Below are 25,596 nucleotides of genomic sequence, written 5' to 3'. Positions count from 1 at the left end.
CCTGCTTCAGCAGAGCCCCGTCAGCTGGAGACAAGCCTCCCTGTTCAGCAGTGTCTCCGGACTGCCCATCTGTCTGCCCCTTTATGACACACACCCTGCCACAGCTGATGGGCTTTGTAGTCTTTTGCTATTTTAGCTCTCGTCAGCTAGAAAGAAAGTGACTTTGTCAATGAACTACAACTAGTGGCAGTAACGGATAGAGTAAGAGAAACACTTCGGAGGAAAATTTGATGTATTTTTAAGTTGTGCAGACCAAGTCCATCAGCCAACCTTTCTTGTAGGTTCAGCACGTGCTTGTTTTCACATGTTTTTAAAGCATCCCAGATTTCAATCCCTGACTTACATTTTTCTGAGTTTTTCCTTTAATAGTTTGCACCCAGTCAGAAGGTTCCTTTTCCCCCCCGACGGAATGCAGGGCATTCCTAAGTTTACAGGTAGCATCCTAATTTACTAAAACATGAAATGCATCCTTTAATTGCTTTCAGTTCTTCATAAACAGGATGCAATTCATGTCAAACCCACGTAACGCTCTGGTAACATACACCAATGCAGACATATTCACTGGAGAGGCAACCAGTGCTTTTGGAGTAGAAATCTCTGCCATCAGATCACAAATCCCAGTCAGATTCGCTCCTTCTGCAAGCAGTATATGTAAAGGATATCGTGGATAGAGTGATGTAAGGTGTGTCTTTTTTTTTTTTTTTTTTTGCGGTACGCGGGCCTCTCCCGTTGCGGAGCACAGGCTCCGGACGCGCAGGCTCAGCGGCCATGGCTCACGGGCCCAGCCGCTCCGCGGCATGTGGGATCTTCCCAGACCGCGGCACGAACCCATGTCCCCTGCATCGGCAGGTGGACTCGCAACCACCGCGCCACCAGGGAAGCCCAGGTGTGTGCTTTTTTAAAGAAAATAGAAAAGATTTGAAACTTCCTTATGGCAGTTAATTCTATGAATCTTTATAATCTGTTGTGAGAAGGTGATCTGATTTTCTTTCCCCCTTGTCCAGCTGGGGATAAAAGCAGTTGTCAGACCACTGCCTCTGGAGTTGGCTGCCAATCTGGCATCACGGGAATTTGGCTGGGCTGCTCTATGAGACAGTGGCCCTTTACAAAGTCTAATCCCAAGGTAGAAGGTGTAAATTAAGTCCTTGATATATAGGAGAAGGCATAAGCAGAGAATCAAATCGTGGGCTCTTTACTTCTGTTCGGCCTCGCTGTGTTTGGGAATACGTCTAGGAATTTGCGAGCACTTCATTCCTAACTGTCTCTGGCCTCACATCCGTTTTCGGCTCTCTTCACCGTCAGGAGCCTCTGCTTCTGGGCGCTTCCCTTCCAGGTGCAGAGTCAGTACCCTGTCTTCCCCAGAGGGATAACCCCAGTGAGTGCCAAGTTAATGCTATAAATCTTGGGGGACCAGGAATTATGTACAGTCCTTTTAAGACAGCCACCTCTAACAAATCATGCAAAATGAGAGGACAAGGTATGGCTTGTTAAAAGCTCCTGATGATGAGACCAAGAGGATAACCTGGCAGCCCTAATGGAAAAAATCCTAATTAATTTTTCTATTGAGTATCAGGCCAGTTTATTACAGAGATTCCCAGAGGCCAAAGAGATACGGGCACTCCCGCTAGAATTCTGACATGACCCCTAGGTCTACCCTAGGGGAGTGCAGCTTGTTGCTAAGACTAATAACAAACTATCCTGCTTACTATAATTTGTCATAGTTAACGTATCGTTTCCTACACGCAAAGAAAACTAAAGAACCAATTATGACAACCTGGAGTTTTTGCCTGCGCTATTCTCATTTGCGGTAAAAATTACATTTTCACAAACTATGAGGGAATCTCTTACCACAGCGCTAATACGATTTTGTGAAAGCATGTTTCTTCTTTTTCCAGTTTCCATTTGATACTCTGATCCCTGATGGAAAAAGAATAACGTGGGACAGTAGGAAGGGCTTTATAATATCAAATGCAACATACAAAGAAATAGGGCTTCTGACCTGTGAAACAACAGTCAACGGACATGAGTACAAGACAAACTATCTCACACTTCGACAAAGTAAGTGATGTTCCGAAAGCATGAGCATAAGCCAGAATACTCAAGGGTTTATCTGCTTAATGAAACGTTGATTTTGTAAAAAAAAATGTGACTTCTTATGCTTGCAGCCAACACAATCACAGACGTCCAAATCAGCACGCCAAGCCCAGTCAGATTACTTAGAGGTCACGCTCTCACCCTCAACTGCACGGCCACCACTCCCTTGAACACGAGAGTTCAGATGACCTGGAGTTACCCTGGGGAAGTGAGTGACCTACTTTTCTATTTCTTCTATAGGACAGTATTTAGTTTTAGCAAGTGAAATGCTAAACTGAGTTTTTGAAGTGGGAAAAAGCAGAATATTCTGACTCCTGGCAGTTCAAGTCAATAAAGAAGCTGTGGGTTTGGTTTGGGTGCTTCCCTTGCCTGACATTTCATGAGTGTGATAGGCAGAGATACGGTCTTTTGATGTCTGGAGGTTTTGTTTTGAAGTGTATAGGCTGGTATTTCTATTGCATGATTCTGGGTGGAAAAGGGGATTGTTTCATCCTTGGAAATGATTCTCTAGGATTTAGAGATGAGAGAGAAATTTATCAGTACATGCCAGGCAGGGACCATCTTTTGTAAAAACAACAACAAAAAGTTGTCGTCTCGGCGCATTAATTTAAGAGACTGGCAGACACGCAGGCACCTGATTGGAGCATGTTTGGAAAAGATAATACAACCCAGCCATCCAATATTCCACTTGTTAAGTGACAAAGGAGCAATTCTGCCCTTCAGAAAAATGAGAAGAATGAAGGCTGAGTTGTGTTCCCATTCAAATTAAACATCCTTGCAAACAATCGTTGTTTTAAAAACGTATAGGCGGGCAATCTCTGATAAACTGTTCAGAAACATCTGAAAGTGGTTCCAGCCCCATTTCTTGTATGTCTGTGTGATTCATGTGGCACATCCCAGGTAAATCACTTGTTACGTCATTCAGATGGCCCAATCAGGAAGTTAGCTTATGATTAAATTATGCATGTGTAATTAAGATTAATGCATCAGTCGCGAGCTTTTTTTTTTTAATTGAGGTATAGTTGATTTACAGTGTTATCCTCGTTTCAGGTGTACAACATAGTGATTCAAAATTTTTATAGATTATACTCTATTTACAGGTATTAGAAAATATTGGGCTCTATTCCCTGTGCTGTACAATATATACATTTCTTGCTATGAAAACAGAATAACTTAGCAACAAAACGGTACCACAAGTGCCCTGTAGGGACACATTGACTCATCAGTCATAAGGTATTTTCTAGAAAATGGTATTGTTTCATTGAAATAAAAATGCTACGACTTGTAGTAATATATTCTGGGTTTTGATGGAAATCATATACTCAATACATGGAACGAGGGAAGAAACGTGTACCCTGTCAGTGTTGCTGCTGTAAGTGAGAGTATGGTAGTACATCTGCTGAATGCCCATAACCTTCGAAAATGGTGCTGTCCAGTGGAACTTGCTGTGATGGAAGTGGTCTGAAACGCTAACCACTAGCCACCTATGCACGTGGAATGTGGCTTGCGGGACTGAGGAGCCGAATTTTACATTTTGTTTCATTTTAATTTAAATAGCCACACGTGGCTGCTGGACGGTGCTGATGACCCTGTTCTGAAACCCAGGGGCAGTTTTAGGGTACCAGGGCAGAAACAATACCAATGTTACTCGAGCTCGAGAAAGGAAAGCCTTCTCAAAGGGAGAAGGGAGAAGTGATACCGACGTGAACAGAGTTGCCGATGGTCCCTCAGTCTTTCATGCAGGGCACAGAGTCTCTGTTTTTTTTGTTTTTTGTTTTTTTGTTTTGTTTTTGCGGTACGCGGGCCTCTCACTGCTGTGGCCTCTCCCGTTGCGGAGCACAGGCTCCGGACGCGCAGGCCCAGTCGCTCCGCGGCACGTGGGATCCTCCCGGACCGGGGCACGAACCCGCGTCCCCCGCATAGGCAGGCGGACTCCCAACCACTGCGCCACCAGGGAAGCCCAGAATCTCTGATTTTTGATTGCTATGATCGATGTCTTCTCTGTGGTCGCTGCTGAGAATGGAGAAAATGGCGTAACGTGTGTCTGTTCCAACAGGGCAGTAGAAGGACAGGTGGGTAGAATTTATCCAGCGTGGCACACAGGAGAACTAAGTTCAAGACCCAGAGATTAGTTTGACCAGCTTCCAAAGTCTTTTTCTGTGCCTCCTCACGGGGACGAACTGAGAGGAGGAAATAACGTATTATGTGTTATAAAATGCAATGCTTAAAAAAAAAAAAAAGAAAGAAAAGAAAGGAAGGAACAATGAAAGGAAAAGGCACCGTGACCTCATCTTTGCAAAGCCAGGAGTGGGTCATTGTGGCCAGTTTATATCGCTGAGCCTGAGGCCCGCAAACATAGGACGGCACCCCCCCCCCAGATCGCTGGCGAAACTTGTTGACGGCTTTGCAGGCCCCCAGACCCATTTCATGGTATTTAGCAGATATTGGCAAGCCTTGCGCAAATCGGGAAATGAAACTAGGATCATTACGCCTTAATAGGTGTAGCCAGGATTCATAATCTTTCCCTTCATTTCTAAAAGGAAGCAAAAGAAAACTCACGTGGTGATGTATTAAGAGAAACCCTGTGATTAATCCAGATACTAATCATGGCGCGAGTCTGTGTGTGGTACCGCTGCCTAGAGAACAGGTTACTGGTTAGAGAGGGAGGTGCTAGAGGGAAGAGTTAGATTTGTACTCAGAAGACCCAAGTTCCCAGGCTACACTGGCCAGTGTTTCTGATGCTTCAATTTCTGCATCTACAATAAGGGCAATAACCCTGCCAATCTCCCTGGCTTGTGAGAAACTGTTGAGATATCGTGTGTGAAAGTCCATTTGAGGAAAATGAAGTGCTAAGTCAGTGCTGCCACGGCACGTGTTGGAAACACGTCGAGACGGAGATGTCGGTTGTGTGCATCTCGCTCTGGGCGGGTTTGCCTCTTAGCGTAAAGTATTAGTCTGAGGAATCATCTGAGAAATGCTGTAACTCTGAGCGCCAACAGTGACTCCTTCTACGTTTGTTACCCGTTTTCTTTCTAGATAAATAAGAGAGCCTCTATAAGGCAACGAATTGACCGACGCAATTCCCGCAACAATGTATTCTACAGCATTCTTTTTATTGACAAAGTGCAGAACAGAGACAAAGGACTTTACATCTGTCATGTGAAAAGCGGCCCGTCATTGAAATCTGTTAACACCTCAGTGCATATATATGGTAAGCAACCCATGCTCTGCTTTCTAATCATTGCAGAATTGGAGGGTTCTATTAAAAAAAAACAAACGTAAATTTTCTTTTGGCCAAGAGGTACACTGTCATGAACAAATACAACTTTGTCTCCCTCCGCCCCCCTGCCAAAGAGCAAATCACATTAAGTGTTCTTTAAATGTAATACTTTTGCACTGGCTAGAGAATCTTTTCCTTACAAATTTATTGTGGCTAATAAGTCAGGTATTAGAATCTATGTGAAATTCTTTACTTAGTGTTGCGTATGAACAAAACAGAAAAATACAGTCCGTTTTACCTTCATTTTCTGGGAGAAATTTCTTAGGCACTGCTACTGAGTTAGAGAAAAAGATGCTGTGATAAATTATTTAGAATTGATGCTCTTCTATCTCTGGTTTTACGCTCCTGAAATCCTACTAGTTTTGCTCAGTGCCAGTAGGCAAATTCTGTAAAGAAAATACTTCACCCTCTTTAGAATCTTTCATAAACCTTATTTGTTTCTACCACTGAAAAGAAAAACTTGTAAGGAGCAGAAACTAGGGGACCGTTCTATCAACGGCCTTTGATATTCTTTTGACTTTCTCCAGTTGATGTCTTATATCAAATTCGTTATTTTAGAAGGGCGTGGAACAACCTTCTCCCGTGGTATTCACATTGGCCGGGTAGATTTTTAGAAGTATCTTTATACTTTTGTTGTTTCAATATAGGTGTTTAAGGTGTTTTATTTCTGTTGCCCTGCCACTGGGTTTTTATATCCCTGGGACCATTTGATTTTGCAAGTATTAAGCCAGTTAGAGTACTTTGAAGTGATTTTATTCACTGATCAGTATTTGGGCTCACCGACGGCCTTGATCCTAATTCAGCTCTATTTAGTCACTGGTTGCACCCTCCTTGAATGAGGCAGCGGGTTGGCGTTTTTTTGGTTTTCTTTTGTTTACACAAATGTAGTCTTTTCTAATGGATTTATCACTTCTCTTTTCGAAGATAAAGCGTTCATCACAGTGAAACCTCGACAGCAGCAGGTGTTTGAGACTGTAGCTGGCATGCGGTCTTATCGGCTCTCTGTGAAAGTGAAGGCGTTTCCCTCGCCAGAAGTTGTATGGTAGGCTCACAGTTATGTTCCTAGCGGCTTAAGATACGCTTTTTCAGTAGGAGGATGCAGGAGCCCAGTGACTTGAATTCCTGAAAAGAAAAGAAAAAAAGATAAGCTTCCCAGACAGCAGTGAAGAACTAAGAACTTGGGCTGATTTCTGGGCTGGGAGGGGAGTGGGTGGGAAGGGCTGGAGGGGAAGGAAAATAATGTAAATTACAGGATGGAGCAAGGGATTCCTTTTCTGAGTGCTCATTTCAGTTTAGTCATTCACTCCCTGCGACTAAATTTGTGCCTCTCTCAACCTTCCTATGATGTCAATGAGCAAGGATTAGGAAGCATCTCTGGTGTGTAACATGCTCTATTAACCCTGAAGAAGTGGGCCCTTGTGAGGAGGATAATAATTCTCTTCTTATCGAAAATTAATTCTTTGAGATACTGCTGGGCTGAAAGTTCCAGTCTTGTTTTAAAATTAAACAAACATTAATAGAGACAAGACTTATTCAGTGGCAGGGATGCACTCATGGCCCTACTTGAACTAATTAAGGGCTTTTTGGCTCGAAGTTTGCAAATTCAGAAACTCTTTAGGCGGTCTTTTTTAATGCGAGCCCAATACCTGCTGTAAGACAATGTAATCTGTTGATAATCTGCTGTCATTTTGTTAAATCATTTTGCAACGCCAGGATCTTTGGCTCACCCACCACATTCTAAACAAATAGTACAAAACTGATTAGGAAAACAGCCCATAGGATATAGAATCTCAACCGTAGCTTGTTTTGCTTTCAGTATCATATGGCTGGAGCATTTGTTTTCAGTTTCCTCAGATCGTTAATAGGGAATTAAAGAGAAAATGAGAGACTTTGTGCTATGCCCCTTCATGCCCTCGCAGTAGAAAGGAGATTTTTTTGTTTGTTTCATAGGAAATTTACTATGAAACGTTTTAGATATTATGAATGTACATTATTCCTGAATAGGAATGGAATCGCTCAGGGAAGTACATTCCCTCTTTCAGTACCTGAGAGTATCCCCAACTGTTCAACACTGCTGATTTCTTCAGTAGCTAAGTAGCAAGGACCTAAAACAAACCAAAAATATCAACCCATTTTTGAAGATACTGGCTTGTTTATAGAGGAAATAATTTCAAGGATAGTAAAATGGGATTTGTAGTCACAAAATAGAGCATAGGCGTTTTAGCTGCTTTGGAACTGAGACCCACTAGTAATGGGAATTTGCATGACTGTGTAACACGTGCATGACTATGAACCAGTGCCGTTCCTAATATGACAGCTTTATGCAGGACACAGTAAACTCCTACTAACAGATGAAAAATGCCCATTGAAAGAACAGTCATTTAAGGAAATCCTAGAATTTTACAGTGAAAGAGATCTTTGAGAAACTCGGAGAACCTGAGGCTGAAATGGATAAGTTCAGGGCACACAGTGGCAGAGCCAGGACAAGCCTTCAAGCCTGACTCCCAGTTCTGTATGCAGCTGCATGGCATCCAGGCATTAAGTCTGTCTCTGCAGTTTAAAAACATTCTGTTTAAGTTTATACCTTTTGTTTGAGTTCTTTGCCTTCACTTTTCTTCCCCATGGGAAAGAACCTTGATAATCTTGGTTTCACTCGAGCTCATGAAAGGGCAACTGGTGTGACCATTTATATAACTAATAAGAACTCCACATGAGGCCACAATAGGAAAATCTATTTTTATTTTTATCTGGAGAAGTGATCTAGTTGATCTGACTCACAATGACCCTGGTATTGCTGATGGAGCCTCGTGGAGAGCTCTGAAAAACATCTCAGATGGAATCAGCCTGTGCTTCTAGGTTAGACTTAAGTCACAGGGGTGACCCGCGTCCGTGTGGGTGCATGAAACCGTCACTTGCCTTTCTTTCGGCTTCTTTCCTCTTTGCCAATCAACATGAAGTGTTTCCCAGTCTAAAAATCCCACTGGGCTTTACTAAAAAGTCAGTGTCTAAATGTTTTAAATGAATATTGAGGATCTAAGGCTCAAGATGCCTAAACTGGATCTCACATCCTTAAATGGCAACGTTAAGGTGATATTGCAGAGGCAATGTGAAATGACTTACTGATCGTGCCCTTCACCACAGGTTAAAAGATGGGTTACCAGCCACTGAGAAATCTGCCCGCTACTTGGTTCGTGGCTATTCGTTGGTCATCAAAGATGTGACTGCCGAAGATGCGGGGGATTACACGATCTTGCTGGGCCTAAAGCAGTCAAACGTGTTAAAAAACCTCACTGCCACTCTAATTGTCAATGGTAAGTTCACTGTTCAGACTTTCTTTTGGTTCTGGTGGGGGGTGAAATTCGTGAAAATTTGTGTCAAAAGTCAGTATAACAAAGAAAGCAAAATTTTTTAAAAAAACTGTTTTAAAAACCACTTATTCCCCATCCCAACTATTTCATGGTTGCTTGCTCTCTTCCATAAGCAATATGATTTTTTTTTTTATCATTGTGGTCGGAATGTACATACGCTTTTCAGTTGGCGTTATAATAACGAATCCGAGGGTTCTGTCCATGTGTGTTTCCCTGACAGCAACACCAGCGAGAATGTGGTCCTTCGCTGTGGTCCAGGAGGGAGTCATGAGAACAGCTCTTGACCTCTGTCCTATTTTCTCCTTTCAGTGAAACCCCAGATTTATGAAAAGGCTGTATCATCGTTTCCATACCCGACTCTCTACCCACTGGGCAGCAGACAAATCCTGACTTGCACCATTTACGGTATCCCTCAACCTACCATCACGTGGTTCTGGCATCCCTGTAACCATAATCATTCCAAAGCAAGGTAGGGACAGTTCGTTTCTTGAGTAACTTTCGAATACTTTTTGACCCCTGGACTCAAGGGTCTTATGGGAGCTGGTAGATGGCACGTGCGGTCCACTGGGGCCAAAGGCTTTCCCTGCCTTGGGAAAAGGTAGGCAATATAGCTACTCTTCTTCCTTACCCATGTCTAACCGTTTCTTAATTTTTCTCTCTAGCTTACAGTTTAAGGCTAGGAGCACAGGGACAGAATGAAGGTCGCCCTGTGAGCCGTTCTTTGGAACTCAGGTTGGAACTCGCATCTCTTGCTTTCCAACCGAGAACACCCAGACTTTGGCTCCACCACTGCATCAGTTACACTGGTCTCCCCATTTCCCACTCTGTAAGCACCGAGTATGGCATCAGATCTTCCCACCGCTGAAGATCATTACCTTTCCTAGGCTCTGAGCATGCTCCTTCATCTGTCGGAAATGAGCTTCCATGCATTTTCTGCTTCCTAGGAGGTCCTCCTATATCTTTCCAGGCTCAACAAGGCTGTCACCTTCCCCACCCTCCAGACTTTCTCATTCAGACCCCCTTTCTCCCTCCTCAGCATGAACAGCACTTTGCTGACACCACTGTCACATCACAAGGTGTGCGTACACTTGTCTTTTCTCTAAGCTGTGAGCTGATTCAGCACGTCTCTGTCTTCAGGGGCCGGCACCGTGCCTGGCACACACAGATGCTCAGGGTGTATCTGCTGAATGAATTCAGCCCTGCCCTTGGTTAACTGTGCAGTGTTTCCTTGCTTCCTGTGGATGACCGAGCCCTGTTTGTTGTTTTCCATTACTGTTTAGTCTAGAGGATTGATACTAATGATAGTTCATGGGAGCAAATTTGAAGGACAGGAATAGAATTGATAGGTGCAACTATCTTACTATCAAGTAAGATAGTATTGAGACTGCTCAAGAATGATCAATATTTTCTTTATTGCTTTTAATTCCACTAGCAGAGTGGTTGGGAGAATTGCCGTTTTTTTTTTTAATTAGCTTGATAAAAAAGAAATATGACGTAATTGTGGCACAAACGGAAGAGGCTGTTTGGTTTTCTAGATTCTTCCTGCAATTTCAACTTGTCTTCATCTTGTGTTTTAGTATTTTAAGGCATATCATTCTGATCGTGAAAGTTACTGGTAAGTTACGGAATTCCTGAGTAGTAGCTGTTTCCACACGTCTGATTTCTCATCTAAGTGAATCATTTGCTAAGAACAGAAATATCTTGAATTTGCTAAGAAAAAGCATATCTTGAATACCTTCTTTACCACTGTGATCATTCAACCCCAAAGAAAGTGAGATCTACTGAGATTTTATTTATTTTGCTGATTTGGAGATGGACATCCATATTTATGGACTTGTCCCTTTAAGTATTTGTGCTAACCTAACTTGCAAATAAATTTAAAATAACTAACTTAAGCTGTTAGGTTTGGATAAAGGTATGGAATACCTTTATGGAACAGGAATACCTGTTATGGAATAACAGCCTTTTTAAGATATTCTTAATTTTTGTTTTGACAGGAGCCAATCTAAAATTTCAGCTCTGTTTAGGATTAGAGCTAGTAACTATGAGAAAGTAACAATTGTGAGTGATAGAACATAATATTATAAAGTTAGATTTGAATAATGCTAATAAAATATGGTTTGGGGAATGAGGTCAGCTGGAGCGAAACTTTGTAAACGTTACCTCTCTTCTTCTGATATCTTTGTGGCGTATGGGATCCTTCTCCCGTGTTATAGAGTAAGCTTGCCGAGGCATGGAAGGATATCGTACTCCTCTTGGAATTCTCTCAAAATTCAGAGCAGTACCTTACATCTTCAGTAAATGTTTGTTGGCCATTTGATTTATTCTCTTAATAAGGCATTATTAATAAGGTTAAAGGCATTCTTTCTTTTTTAACCGATCACAAGACATCAGAAATGAAAGCTTTAACTCTTTCAGTGATGATTCAAATTGTTGCTTGAAATTATCTGCAGGAAATGTGCATATCCCTAAGCAGCTCTCATTTTTAAAGTCAGTAGACTGAGTAGCTTACCTGTGTCAGGTCCAGATTTGATGCTTGGTGGTTAAATCAGTACATTTAACGTAGAAATAATTTTCAGAAAGATATATGGGACCTTTGTGCACTAGAAAGCAAATCGGAGAATTCGATTTGACCCTGCAGAGAGAGAAAAGCTCAAACTGACAGGTAAATGAAGCCCTCTTTTACTGCTAAAATTTTTCAAATATGTCTTTATATAAATCTATTTTATATAAATCTATTTTATATAGAGAGAAAAGCTCAAACTGACAGGTAAATGAAGCCCTCTTTTACTACTAAAATTTTTCAAATATGTCTTTATATAAATCTATTTTATATAAATCTATTTTATATAAATCTATTTTATACAAAATCTATTTTATATACTTAATTTCAGTTGCAGACAGGAATTTTAGTGACATTTGAATAAGGGATGTTCCATTCCATGAATTTTTAAAATCTTACTTATTCTGGGTTACATGGTACGTAGTTGCAGAGTGGTATCTGTGCATCATTGTCAAAAGAGATTAGGTGATTAATATACACATTACTCTTGAATATGTAGAATAGTTCTTGGTATTTAAATTTGAGGCTCTAGTTAAGGGGTAGATCTATATAAGGACCACAACCAAAGCATTAGTTTTGAGGTTAGAAGGTATATGTTTTCAGTAGCTCAAAATTATTAATTGGTTTAATATGGCCCAAGGTTAATGGGTCTAAAGTAAAGAAGTTCAGACTTAAATTGTATAGTTTTCTGGAATCCAATAAATATTTTTTAAAACGATCAGAACAACTGCTCAACTAGTTCATCTTTGTGGGTATGAAGAGCCATAAATAAATTTAACAGAAACTTCCTCCTTTTTGAAAAAGAACGTAACTCAGCAGCTTACCACATTTTTAAACACTGTGGTTTCTGATTCACCTAGAATTTGTTCTCATAAAACATTAAGAGTAAGGGTGGGGCAGGGGTGGTTTACTTTTAGACTCATGTACGTAATGAGCTGAGGGGGAATACAGCACAATCTTTCCCCCCTTTTACTTTTCTGCAGATATGGGTGGTAAAGTAGTAGAAGTAGACGATTTCTTTTGAATTAAAAAAAAATAAGTTATTAGCACCGAATGAGGGACTTTTCTCATGCTTAGCAGCCAGCAGGGACTCCTTAAATAGATTGTCCTAAACTTGCCCCATGTCAGCCTGAGCATAAACCCAGGGAGCACACAGCAGGATGGTGAACTTACAGTACCTTTCACATGTGTGTAGTTTACAGCATCTGTTCATATGAAATAGAGGTAATTCCCTATACTTCATAGAGAATATGAGCACCAGTGAGGCAATGTACTTGGGAAAGGTACAGAGTGCCATGGACATAATGCAAGGTTGTAATTACTGCTAGCGTTAGGGTAAATGTCTCTCAATAAGGCTCTGAAACTTTTAAGGAACTTGAAAAGAATTTTCTGCCTACTGTAGACCTAGTTTCACAACAGTGAGAATGTTTACCTAATATTTCTGAGAAGTGAACACAAACTGTGGAAAGTAAAATGTAATTTTGCCGTGCCTTAGAAATAGAAATCTCTAGTAGGTCTGGGTTATAGACTTGAGGAAAATAGAATTTATGATTTTTCAAAAGAAGAAAAAAGAAAACGGCCACGTAGGTGAGCTAGGCAAAAGTGAAAATAAGCTCAAATGTATAAAGGGGGAATAAAGTGACTCCCCAGTTGGGTGGCCAGCCCCATTCGTTTGTTTCCTGCCATAGGAGGAAGTGGTTCTGGCCTGTGGGTTGGCCGAGGCTGGGAAGGGGCAGAGCGGGACGTGAGAGAGCTGACCCCTGCTCGGAGAGCCCACTCGAGACTTCTAGAAATTCACCTCCCCCCCTGTATTTTGAAGAACTAAGTAGGACGACTCACCGCCCGCGCAGTGAGCTGGTCTCCATCTCATGGTCCTTGATAAGCTTCGCCACAGCACTGGTCCAGTCTCACAGGAAATATTATGTGGATAAGGTTGCCCACTCAGCGGAGGATGGTCTGTAAAGGAACAATGTTAGACTCTTTGGAAGGGGCCCCTCTTTAGGGAATGGAAGGGGGATGGATTTGAGGAACCCAGGAGGAATGAGGAAAGAGCAGTCTGGTTCTTTTCTATAAGGAGGTTTAAGGCCGGCAGCCTATAATGATGGCAGCTTGGGTTTTAGAACAAACATTCTTTAGATCACAGGCTATTTTAATTCCCTCTCCCCATCTAACCATCACAAATCATTTCCAGGTCATAAATAAATTACACTGATAGAGGTGCATATATCATTCTTTCATATAGAAATTTATTTATTTACTTTTGGCTGTGCTGCTGCGTGCGGGCTTTTCTCTAGTTGTGGCGAGCAAGGGCTACTCTTCGTTGCAGTGCGCGGGTTTCTCATTGCGGTGGCTTCTCTTGGTGTGGAGCATGGGCTGTAGGCATGTGGGCTTCAGTAGTTGTGGCTCGCGGGGTCAGTAATTGTGGCTCGCGGGCTCTGGAGCGCAGGCTCAGTAGTTGTGGTGCATGGGCTTAGTTGCTCCGCAGCATGTGGGATCTTCCCGGACCAGGGCTTGAACCTGTGTCCCGACCTGCATTGGCAGGCGGATTCTTAACCACTGTGCCACCAGGGAAGTCCCTCTATCATCGTTCTTTAATGGAAAAATTGTTAGGTGTAGTAGATTCTTTGTGAAAGTCTCATTTCCTTCATCCACTGTCTGTGATGATCAATAAAAATAGGTAGAGAGAAATCTCTGCTACTTCTTCCGTGTTGACATTGCCCACATCTTACAATGCATTTTGCACGTGGTCAGTATTCAGTCTAAATATACTGTCAACCGTCTGTTATCACAGATATTGATTGGGCACCAACCATGTGCAAAACAAAGATACATAGCATTTGGGTTTAGAATTTGTTTAATTATGTAAAGTCAGATCTATTTGGTGATTACTTATCCTCTCTATATACGGACCTGCAGGATCTCTCCTCCGCAGTCTTGGGGATAGAGACCTGGGAATCAAGGAAATGGGTTCTATTCTTGGCCCAGTCCCTGACTTCTGTGTGACCTTGGCCAGTTATTTAATCTGGGCTTCAATTTCCCCTTCTGTGAATGGTAACTGCTGTGCTTCCCCTTTCCTATAATACCCACTGAGTAAGGAGTGAAGTAAGAAATTCACTTGAAATGACGTCTTCTTCAAAAAAGCTTGAAATGATTTCCTAGCTGTTGCACACTATTTTCCTTCTGCTTCTTACAAATTATAAAGCCATTGGACCTGAGGATTAACTCTGAAGATCACGGCCAAATTAACAGAAAACAAAAAACAACTTATGAAAATAGCATGGTCATAAGAAAAGTCTTACTTGTGATGATGTATTCCGTGGTACAGAATTGACTCAGTAATGTCAGTAATCACCCATTAAGAAAAAAAATGCAGCAGCTCCTCCACCACCGGTGTCAACCCCTGTTTTCCTCGGTGTCAACCTGGACGACCTCTGTCAGTTTTGGTCCAGCCCATACAGACCAAGGCATTATCATTCTTTGCCCAGTTAGCCCTAAAACTTTGCTTGATTCACTTGGTGTTTTGCCAGTGAACCCCTTCAGAATGCAAAAAACTGTAGTTGGATTCTCAACTCATGGAAGGTGGAGGGGCTAGGGTATTCTTTATTACTTTCTTAGCTAAAATTGTGGGTTTGCTAAGAAAAGCCTAAAAGACATCCATGGAATCTCAAGGACCTGCTTCCAAAACTCTAGAAAGTAAATCAGATGTTGGCGTCTCAAATAATTATGTGTTTAGACGTTTGATAGAAAATAATATGCCCTGTCACAGCACTGTAAATCAACTATACTTCAATCAAAAAAAGAAAAAGAAAGGAAAGAGAGAGAAAATAACATTCCCTGCCTCACAATTTGATTCCCCATTTCTGGAACACTCTTCGTTGGCTCAGAGTGAGTGTTCCATGAGGAGACCACTCCAGGACTAAGTGTGCTAGGGGTTTTAGTGGGGGAGGGGTGGCAGGGGGTGGCCTACAAAATAAGGGAGGACAGAGGCGTCTAGGAACTCTCAGAAGTTGCCTAATTGCATTTCTCTATTGTTTACGTCACCAAATTGGCAAAGAAAGGAAGGCCTGAATCATTAGGGATGTGTTAGGTCTAGATCATTTGGGGGGAACACAGTTTTGTGCATCAGAGGGGTAAGTAAAATTAACAGGGCAAAGACAAAACACTTGCTAATGGTAGTTAATGAGAAATGTATTCAAGGACCCAAATTTAATTGACCACCAGCGTGAATGTCTATTCTTTCTATGCTGAAACAGTTTTGTATTGGATTTTCTGTCTACAGAATGAAAGTCTTACCAATTTAAGCATTGAAAAAGTCAACATCTCCTGGGGGCTAGATGTAGGTCAGTGTCTGAGGGAAGCTGTCATTTAAGCAGACCTCTTCTTTTGGAAATATGACCGCAGTCTACACGTTTTAATATTTAGCACGCTCCTTTTAAGTACACATACAATTTGTATCCACGTCTCGTGTGTGTATGCAGACTCAAACCAGGCAGGCTCCAGAGAATTTTAACTTGCCACACGCAAAACCCTGAATCAAAACGGGGACTTGGAAGGCGACCACTTCCCCCCAAGCCCACTTGAGCAGGACTTTGAGCTTAAACAAACAACGGAGTAAATCTGGCCATCTCCGGGAAGCTTTCATCACACGCCAAGTGACTGCTCACTTGCTAATGGGCAGCGTCTTGCGTTCTGTTATATAATTACGAGATGAGGAAGTGCTTGCCACCCCATGTGAGTGCTCTGACAACAGCCCTTATTAAGAGTTCATGCAAAGACCTGAGAACAGAGAGCGAGCTCGTTTGCCAGCTGCCTCTTTGCCACTTCTCTACACTTTGCGAGATTTTTTCCTCTTTTCCCACTCTTCGTAGGAATTCAGGGAGTCCGATGAATAATTGTTCCTAATTAACTGTCTCCTGTAATTCCTATCAAACGTTTCATTATGTGCTTATATTAAGCCAAAAGGCTGAATCATAGGAAGTCCATGCTGGATGGTTTTTAGAGGGAACTTTTGAGCAAAGTTCAGTGTAGTTTCCCAGGATTAGGAGGACCAGAAGGTAGTGACACACAATTTGGGAAGATTGGCAGAACCTCTCCTACTGTCTTTGGCCCATAGTCACAGATTTTAAAAATTGAAGGGGGCATTTTCATGACTGAATCTAGAAACTCCTGTCCTGACACAAGATCCTTAGTCATACATAAATAGGAGAAATCACTTGTACAACATGCACCTGTCCTTGGAAAGCGGCATTTTAGTTCTCTCGCTATTGGCTTGGGAGACTGTTTCTTGAAATATGGACCTTCGTCTGTGGTTTATCATGTAACTTCACTGCCCTTGTAGGTGAAAAAGCAGAACCTGGTGGATTGGAGTAGAAGGAAGGGTGTGATGGATTTAGACTCTGGTCCAGGTAGTGCTTCGTAATGAGCTCCAATACTTGCTTCTTCATACCTTCTCTAGAAGCCGCATGGGATGTTTGGTCCCCGTGAGTGCAGTTGACTACTTCATAATAGCTGTAGGAGAGACTCCATCAACCAGCCCTTTCTAGTGCCAAAGTTGCGCCCATCATTCCACATTATGCGTAATCTGGGCAGCAATCCTACATCATGGCCGTAATTTCCCCATAAGGAAACTGAAGCTCAGAAAGTTGTTTCTCAGGTGTTTTCAGATCGTGGAGTAAAAGAGGCTAAGTAGGTTGGCATTTCAGAAGGTTACTATTCATGGGTGACCCATGGGACTCCTCAGGTGGATCGCCGTCGGCTCCCAGAGAAAGGAACCGAAATCCCTGAGGGGACAGGGGTAGGAGAGCACTGACCTCACTTCTTGGGTTTACTCTTGTCCCCACTGATCACAGAGTCCACCGGTTGAGTCAGAGTTGAACGGGGGCTGGAGAAGGAGGTTAGCGGCAGTTGGGGGAATTTGACTCCCATGGTACCGTCTCTTCGGGAACCAGGGATGATGAGATGCTGGTTCAGGCCCCAAACCTGCAGGTGGGAGGAGACCCTCTGAGGGGCTAGAAAGCCCAAGGGGATGAGCGAGCCTGAATAGGACCAACCTCAGGAGGACAGCAAGTCAAACAGTTAATTGGGCGCTTTTCCTGTGCCCACTTTCCTCCCTGTGACTTGCACACCACGCAGGCGTTTTTGATCTCTTGCAGGGAAGTCCCATTCCCTCTCGCTCATTGTTCAGGCTTAATTTTCTAGGTCAGGATTCAGCAAGCACTCAGCCCTCCGGGGGCCTCACAGAGCTCACGGAAGACTGATGAAAGGAGATGAAGGAGAAAGAGGGAGAGCTTACAGCCGATGAGTGTGTGACACGGGCACACGGAGGCTGCAAACCTCAGCCTCAGCGTGGCTGGATCTAGTCACTCTGAACGATTCACTCGCTTAGAATTTAAGACATTTTAAATATCGTATGATATCGCGGAATCTAAAAAAATCATACAAATGAACTTGTTTACAAAACAGAAATAGAGTCACAGACGTAGAAAACAATCTTATGGTTACCGGGGGGAAAGGGGGAGGAAGGATAAATTGGGAGATTAGGATTGACATATATACACTATTATATATAAAACAGATAACTGATAAGGATCTACTGTATAGCACAGGGAACTCTACTCAATACTCTGTAATGACCTGTATGGGAAGAGAATCTATAAAAGAGTGAATGTATGTATATGTATAACCGATTCACTTTGCTGTACAGCAGAAACGAACACAACACTGTAAATCAACTCTACTCCAATAAAAATTTTTAAAAATTAAGAAAAGAGTTTAAGACATTTTAGAGATTAAAAAAAAGCTTATTTTAGAGATGAGAAACTGAGACCCAAAGATAATTACCCCTCGCCTCACAGCTAGATAATGGCAAGCCCAGGACTGGACCCAAGTCTCGGAGTTCTGTTTATTATTCCTGTTTATTCTTATTTCCACCACGACGCTGTATAGAGTCCCCATGGGAAGTGCTTATAATCTGGTTGAATAAGCGAACCAACATGGCTTCCGTGGGGGGCAGATGGTGAGCACTGCAGTTAAGGGGGAGCAGTGTGGAGAGGGAAGATCTGGGTCCTAAAGGTGATGGGAAGGTACTGGGAGGTCAGATGGAAAGGGGGAGGGACAGATGTGAGAGAGGGGCACGGGGATAGGATGGTTGAGGAGTTGCTTGGAGAGTCACCGGCTGGCTACTGGGATGAGGGAGAATCAAAACCAAATCTGGAAAGGGCGCTTCGGACCTGACGTGGACTTTCTTGAATGGGGGCTAAATAATTTGCCAGCCAGTCCTTCTGCTTGAGCTCGCCTTCCCTGGCCAGTGCCCCGGTACCCTGCTCTCTGGTTACCAGGGTTCCCCCCGCCACCCACCCCATTGCGCTTACAGCGTGACGGACTTGTACAGACTCGGGGGTGGGGCTCTTTCTCCCGTCCTCGGCCCGTGTTATGTGCACTGCAGCTCTGAAGCTCGCCTTCCAGGTCAGAAGGTCAAAGGCTCAGGTTTTCACTCAGGCCTTTTAAAAAGTTGTACAGCTGCTTATTATGCCATTTTTCTTAGGCCTTTCATGTTCCATACCCCTTGTCCTCAACACTGAAAACCACGTGAGAATGATCGCGGATTGCTACCTTATTGAGAAATCCTCTTTTGTGAGTGTGAAAAAGTCTTTGGATAAGTAAGGTGAGGAAAACGAAAATGGGTGTTTAGAAGCTACTTAGCACCAAACAGAAGGTTATGGCCAATTTAGAAGACTGCAGGGCCTAGGGTTTCTATTTTTATTTTCCTTAGAGCTGAAACTTATTAAGCACCTGTCTATAGGATAAGTGCTTAGTCTGGGCTTTAGACGTATCACCTCATTTAATTCTAACAGAACTTCTACGACGCAGGGGACTATGGTACTACCGTTTCCTAGGTGAGGCACAGAGAGTTCCAGAGACCTTGTTAGGAACAAGTCCGTCACGCTGACAGCGCAGTGGGTGGCGGGGGATGGGACCCTGGTAACCAGAGAGCAGGGTACCGGGGCACTGGCCAGGGAAGGCGAGCTCAAGCAGAAGGACTGGCTGGCAAATTATTTAGCCCCCATTCAAGAAATTCCACGTCAGGTCCGAAGCGCCCTTTCCTGATTTGGTTTTGATTCTCCCTCGTCCCAGTGAGCCAGCCGGTGACTCTCCAGGCATGTCACCACCCAGCACTTCATCTGTCACTATGAGGCTTGGTGTTGTTACAGCTCTGTAGACATTAAGTTGAATAATTTTTGGTCAAAAGCTCATGATCCAGAAAGCGTTTTGAGAAGCCTGTGTGATGACATCAAGAGCTACTTTCAAAAGGCCAGAGGGTGCAGAAAGGCCGTATAGTCTAGAGTTTAAGGACGTGGGCTCTGGAGCCTGAATCCCGGCTCTGCCGCCTACTACCACCTACCAGCTGGGTGATTCTGGGCAAAGTAAACCACCTCTCTGGGTCCGAGTTTCCTGATCGGTACAATCGAGGTAACAGCACTGACATCCTAAGGTTGTTTAGGGGAATTAAATGAGATGATCTATATGAAGTACTTAGCCCAGTGGTACTTAGCCCAAGTCTGTTTTGCTTAAAGTTTTCCAGTATTTTTGGTTGCTCTGGGGCCGCCCACTGCAAAGCTCCTTCCCTCTGAAGTAGCATCAGATACACACAAGTATCCTGTGAACACTGACAATCTGACAAAACGATCCATGCTGTCGGGTTCACGTTCTCCCAGGAAGCATGCCTGCGTCTTTGGACAGGTCTTCTGACTATGGTGATTTACTGCAAAGAAATTAAGATGGGACCAGAAATGACAGAATCTTCAGATTATGCAGGAAGTTAGAGGAGCTGTAATATCCTGGACCTACTTGCGTTTCTGAATTCTGCCTCAGCTATTCAGACCCTCATTGACCCACGTACTGTCCAGCCTGCAGTAGCGCATGGGCTCTGGACATTCTACTTGCTTGTGCTCAATTGTCTACGGATATATTTCCATGCACTTGACTTATCTCTTCAATAACCATATCCTTAATGATGGAAGGAGATAAATCTTGTACTTCTTTCAGAGGACATGATTCTACTTCTTAAATGGAATGTGTGTGAACAGATTAATTTTTATTTGAATCAGTGCTAGTAATGTGCTTAGCAAATGGTGCTAGTAATTGAAGACAGGAGAAGACCACTGCTGGTTAGTTATTTTCTATTAGCCCAGAAGGTGCTTCTCCACATTTCAGCATCATTGCTTGAGATGAAACTGTCCACCACTATCAACTCGTCAGACGCTGTGATGGGTTCATCCCAGGTCATTAATACTCCTCCTTGGGAACGGACAGCCCTGATGATGGTGACACAGTGCTTGGTTGAGGCGGGATGTGTGAGGTCACTGGAGGGTCAGCAGTGTCCCTTTTTCAGCACGTTTGAGGTGAGTGATGGATGGCAGGGTTGACACCCACGTGAGGTTGAGTCCCCATCTAATGCGTTACCGGGATTCGCTCTTCTCGTCAGGCCATAGCTGAGCGAGGACACGTGTGCTCTTCTGCTTCCCCGGGTAGTTAGACTAAGCCCTGAGGTTAGGATGATGAATAAGACCTAGTCCCCACTCTTAAGTAGCTCTCAGTCTGGTCCGATAATCACGGCTAACATGAGTGACCTGTCTGCCGTGGACCAGGCACTGTGCCGAGCATGTTACACCAATTAACTCACTTAGCATCCACCCGCGTGTTTGACGATGCAAAACGATCTTCTCTGAATTGTTTCCCTTCTATTTTTTTTAATCCCTATAAGAAAACTGGTAAGACGTGGTGACGTGGCTTTGCTTCCTTTGAGTTGGCAATGTTAAAAACACATCCGTGCCCAAAGAATTCGAGGCGGTTCATAGAAAAGTACAATTAATAATTTAACAAATCCGGATGAAAATGGGGTAAGACAGAGATATGGCCCACATGCTTTACACGTTAGTTGTCAAGACAGAGAAAGAGACGTGTGATAGATACTTGCGAGAAGAAGGGGCCCATAAGATAAAAGCGTAGCAGAAGTACAACTTTTCAGGGAACTAAAATCGAAGAAGAATGATTTCTCCTCTCACCCTGTGTGTGCTGTGGTCTTAGCAGACGAACCCTTCAACCACATTTCTAGTACAGAGAGTGTCACAGGACTGGTAATCACCACCTCCCTCCCTGGTGACCGGTGGCATGACACCAATGTACAATTTATTAAAAGTGGTTCTGTGGGCTGACATGACCCAGTGATTTCAGAACTATTCAAGGGACTAAAAAGACTGTAAGTCCTCTGATCAATTCCCTGTGACGATGATTCTCCCAGCCTTGCCATCCAGCGTTCCATAACCAGACGGTTGCAAAACCATGATCTGAGCTCAGGTCTGACTAGCTCTAGAATTTCTGCTAAATGTGATTCCCTACCCCCACCCCGAAGGCCTCCTGGACGTTTCCGTACTGACCACCGTGTAATAAGTGATAGGCGAACAAAACGTAACCATAGCTTGAAATATGTTTCACTGAGCGACTGGAGTTAATACCTTAAGGCTCCTTGCGTGTGTTAAAGGATGTTATTTGTAGCCACTCCTAACATTTCCCTGAAGGTTTTTTTATTTATCGAATCACCCTTCCTCTGCTGACCAGCCTTTCACTAGGGCAGAAAAATGAATGAAGAAAATGGATGGCCTCTGCGAGGCTCCTATCTGGGTGTAACCGAGTAGGTACCCACCCTTTGGCCTCCTAGTCACCCGGTGTGGGACTGTCGGGATGCCTTGGCCCAGATTCCCTAAAAGAGAGCGAGTCAGGGGCGGGGGAGTCTCTGGGGCTCTTGGGGGAGGCGAGCGGGAGAGAGAGGAGGAAGGAAAGCAGAGGCTGGGAAGACAGGCCTTGTTCTGAGTGTGAATGGACCGCGGGGCCCTCGAGAGCAGGAAGCGGCGCAGGCCAAGACGCTCACGGAAAAGCTCTTATCTAAACAGAGGTGGCCAGGACGCTGGATCACCTCCACCATTGTCCCGGGAGCTGACCCCAGCCTTCAGTCCCCGAAAAGCCTTCTCCACTCCCCCGTCGCCATTCAGACAAGAAGTAGTTTTCAGTATGGGCTCCAAGGCGTCACGAGGTCTCTCCCTGGGCAAGAAGTCGCCGCCCCTACCAACAAAATCCCCCCAGCCTGACCCTGTGACCAGCCTGGAGGCCCAGGCCCTTTTCCTGGAGCAAAAGGGGCAGGAACCATTCTGTCTAAACACGCCTTTTTCTGCCAGCATCCTCTCCTCTATATTGTTCTATTTGTTTTAAGAGAATGTGAGAGAAGGGGAAAAGATAGTGTTGCAGATTCTATTAATCTGATGGCTCAGACACACGATCGCTACTGTTTTGACACGACACACGCAGGAGCGCAGGAAAGTTTACACGAGGCCCTTCTGCAGGATGGCGCGCGGTTGGGGAGCCGCCCGGTCGTGCCCTCGGGCACGGTTCCAGGTGGTCTTTTTTTTTCTTTTTCCCTCTCCACTTTTTTTAAAAGACGTTTTACAGCCTCGATTTGCTCTCTGTTACTGCTCTCCCCCTTTGTTTCCTCCCTTGAAATGATTCAGTATTCCTTACAAACAGATTCTAGTCACAGTAAGCTCGTGCCATCAAACCCCATCACGTGGAGAAGCAGGGTCCACTCAAGTCTTCAGCTTTCATCGTCCAAGAAAGAAGAGAGAGAGAGGGAGATTCTTCTGTGTGTGTTGGGACTTTGTAGAACTTTCTAGAGCCTCCTTTTCTCCTCCAAACTAAATGTGCTCTAACTACACTTTAATGTATGTACACCTTCCTTCCCAGGCAATGGCGCGGGCTCAGGTAGGCAACCGTTGGGTGTAGGGCCCGGCTCGCTACTGTGCGCCCCCCGCAGAGGCCCCTCAAAACCAGCTGCTGCTATAAATGTATCGGCGTTCCTAACAATGCAGGCCTCGTTCATCCCAGAACGTGTTTAGGAATCATGCAGACAGCAGTTTTAAGTCACCAGGGGAAAAAAGACTGTAATAAAAGCTGGATCTTTTTATTTTCTTGCGAGATGTTGTCTAATGCTGAAATTCATCAGCCCACAGAAGGCCAAGGTTTCATATAATTTTAGCATTAAAACTCTGTAATGATGAGAACTAAACAGAATTTATGTAAAAAACGTAATTATAAAATAGTCCTCTGCCCCCTCCCCCCTCCCCCAAAGGACCAGGGGCTACTTCTACTTCCTGAAAGCCAATATTTTGCTTCTCTGGGTGTCTGTACCGGTTGGCTTCAGAGGAACCCCAGAGTTTCCTAACACGTGACTCTGAAGCATGGTGGTCAAGGTTTGGGCGGGGTGGTGGTCTGTGGGAGCAGAATTCATGCCGTGTGATGGACGAGTTCTGGTGTGGCAGGAAGAGTGAGGAATATCTGGGTTCTAATCGCAGATCTGTCTGCTACTTTCTCTGTGAATATGAGTAAGACATTTGATTTTCATGAGTCTCAGATTCCTTCTTGGTAAAGGGATTTGTGAAATGGGGATCGTAATACCTGCTTCACTGGGTGACCGTGAGAATTAGTTGAGCTTACATGTGTGTAGCTGCTACCCCAAGTCTGGTACATTAAAAGCAGCCCAGTAACAACTGGTTTCCCTTCAGCCAACCAAGAGCCCAATTTAGCAGAACAGAGATTTTGAAAGAAAGGTCAGCCTGACGTCATTTATCATAGGGTGAAAGGGGATCCTTCACCTCTTTATCGTAAGATTCAGGTGGTAGAGTAGACCTTCTGGGATTGGGGTGGCTATTAAACTTGCTAGAAATCATTTATGAAATGAGACTCTTACACTGGATAACTACAGGAGTCTTAGGTACCATAACACAGGTACATCATAGCACTAAATGGGCAATTTCTAGAAAGGCCGAGTGAAGGGTGGAACCCTCTCAACCTGGTGCTTCAGAGAGTCTGTTGCTTTTCTCCCACGGGGGCCACTCCGGAGAAAACACAGACACTAGCCATCCGTGGCCAAAGGTCACCTGTCCCCTCTGATTCCACCAGATGCAACAATCCATCCTTTAAAGAAGTGCCAACTCTGCTTTTTGGGTTGGGGCAGGGGAAGGAAAGGCGGGAGGACTGCAGAAAGTGTGCAGATCGGAACTGTTCAAAGCCAGCACCTAAGGAAAAGCACAGGGGAACACAAGAGGGTACCTAAGGGCGCACGCTCTGCGTTGTTCTTCCCTGGGATGGGTTTGTAAAGGTGAATGGGACCTGAGGTCAGAAGTCATGGCATGACAAATGTAATGTAAATGGTCGTTGCAGACCATGCACACAGTGGGCACTCAGTACACTCGGGCTAGGTATCATGAGAGCTGTTTGCCAAATCTTGGGAGGAAGTTGACCAGGTTATGCAAAAAGGGCTAAAAAAAGACATTCAATCCCCATTGCAGTAATGGTCTCTGTGTAGTGAATATCTGAGAAGCCTTTTCTCCCTATATACAAAGAAGCACTGAAGTATGACAATTTCTTTCTATATGATGATGATAGAACGTGGATATTATGTTACATACAGCATACAGGTTAAGTGCACAGACTCTGGAATGAGCCAGAACTGATTACAAATTCCGCCTCTGCCACCTCCTAGCCCTTTAGCCTTGGGTAATTGACTTAACCTCCTTAATCCTCAATTTCCTTGTCCATTAGATGGGGGATGATAGTACCTACTTTTTAGGATGTTGTAGAGATCAATGTGATAGTGTACATGAATCGCCTCACACAGTACCTAGCGCATAGAAAGTATAATCCTTATCATAGTAGAATGTAATATCGCCTAGTGTCTACCGTAATCATTACAGCCTCTGGCTTGCCTGTTGGGACCGACAGTCAGAATTGCCAAGACCGTAGGTTGGATCCCAGCGTTGGCTTTGCCTTTCTCTGTGGCTCCAAACTGTGTTTGGTCACAAAGGAGCCAAATACTTACGAGTGTGCAGGGAACAGGGCAAACCCATCAGCACTACAGGGAAAAACCCAGAGCATGTAGGTCAGTAACGTCATCTGCATCTATGGAGGGTGTGTGTCGAGCACTATGTGTCGAGCAGAGCAGCCTGGTAACTTGGACCAGATGGGAGAGCCCCACAGATGTCTCCTACTTGGGAGTCAGACAGACAGACATGTCACATGGAGGGTCCCGGCTCCGTGTGTTGGATCCATAATTGCCTGCTTTCTTTTAATTTATTTATATCAATCTCTAGTCCAAAACTAATTTGTTTCAGCTCCAGGGCAATCGACAATGGAGTACACTCTTACCCCGGAAATTTTTTTTTTCCTCTCGATGGTTATAAATA

General features: G+C 43.9%; 1 protein-coding gene across 2 annotated transcripts in view; it reads left to right on the top strand.

Annotated features, from left to right (window-relative positions):
* Window positions 1-25,596, top strand: part of FLT1 (fms related receptor tyrosine kinase 1) — a 173,053-nt gene that overhangs the window by 52,589 nt on the left and 94,868 nt on the right. For both annotated transcript variants that reach the window (XM_060129362.1, XM_060129361.1), the window contains exons 5-10: window positions 1,896-2,058; window positions 2,166-2,302; window positions 5,131-5,305; window positions 6,299-6,416; window positions 8,516-8,685; window positions 9,052-9,211. In XM_060129362.1, the coding sequence (XP_059985345.1) occupies window positions 1,896-2,058; window positions 2,166-2,302; window positions 5,131-5,305; window positions 6,299-6,416; window positions 8,516-8,685; window positions 9,052-9,211 (923 nt within the window). The remainder of the gene's footprint in view (window positions 1-1,895; window positions 2,059-2,165; window positions 2,303-5,130; window positions 5,306-6,298; window positions 6,417-8,515; window positions 8,686-9,051; window positions 9,212-25,596) is intronic.

The sequence above is a fragment of the Lagenorhynchus albirostris genome, chromosome 18, assembly GCF_949774975.1.
Source record: "Lagenorhynchus albirostris chromosome 18, mLagAlb1.1, whole genome shotgun sequence".
NCBI classification, from domain to species: Eukaryota; Metazoa; Chordata; class Mammalia; order Artiodactyla; family Delphinidae; genus Lagenorhynchus; species Lagenorhynchus albirostris.
The sequence above is the reverse complement of the archived record's forward strand: the minus strand, read 5'-3'. Positions and strand labels throughout refer to the sequence as shown.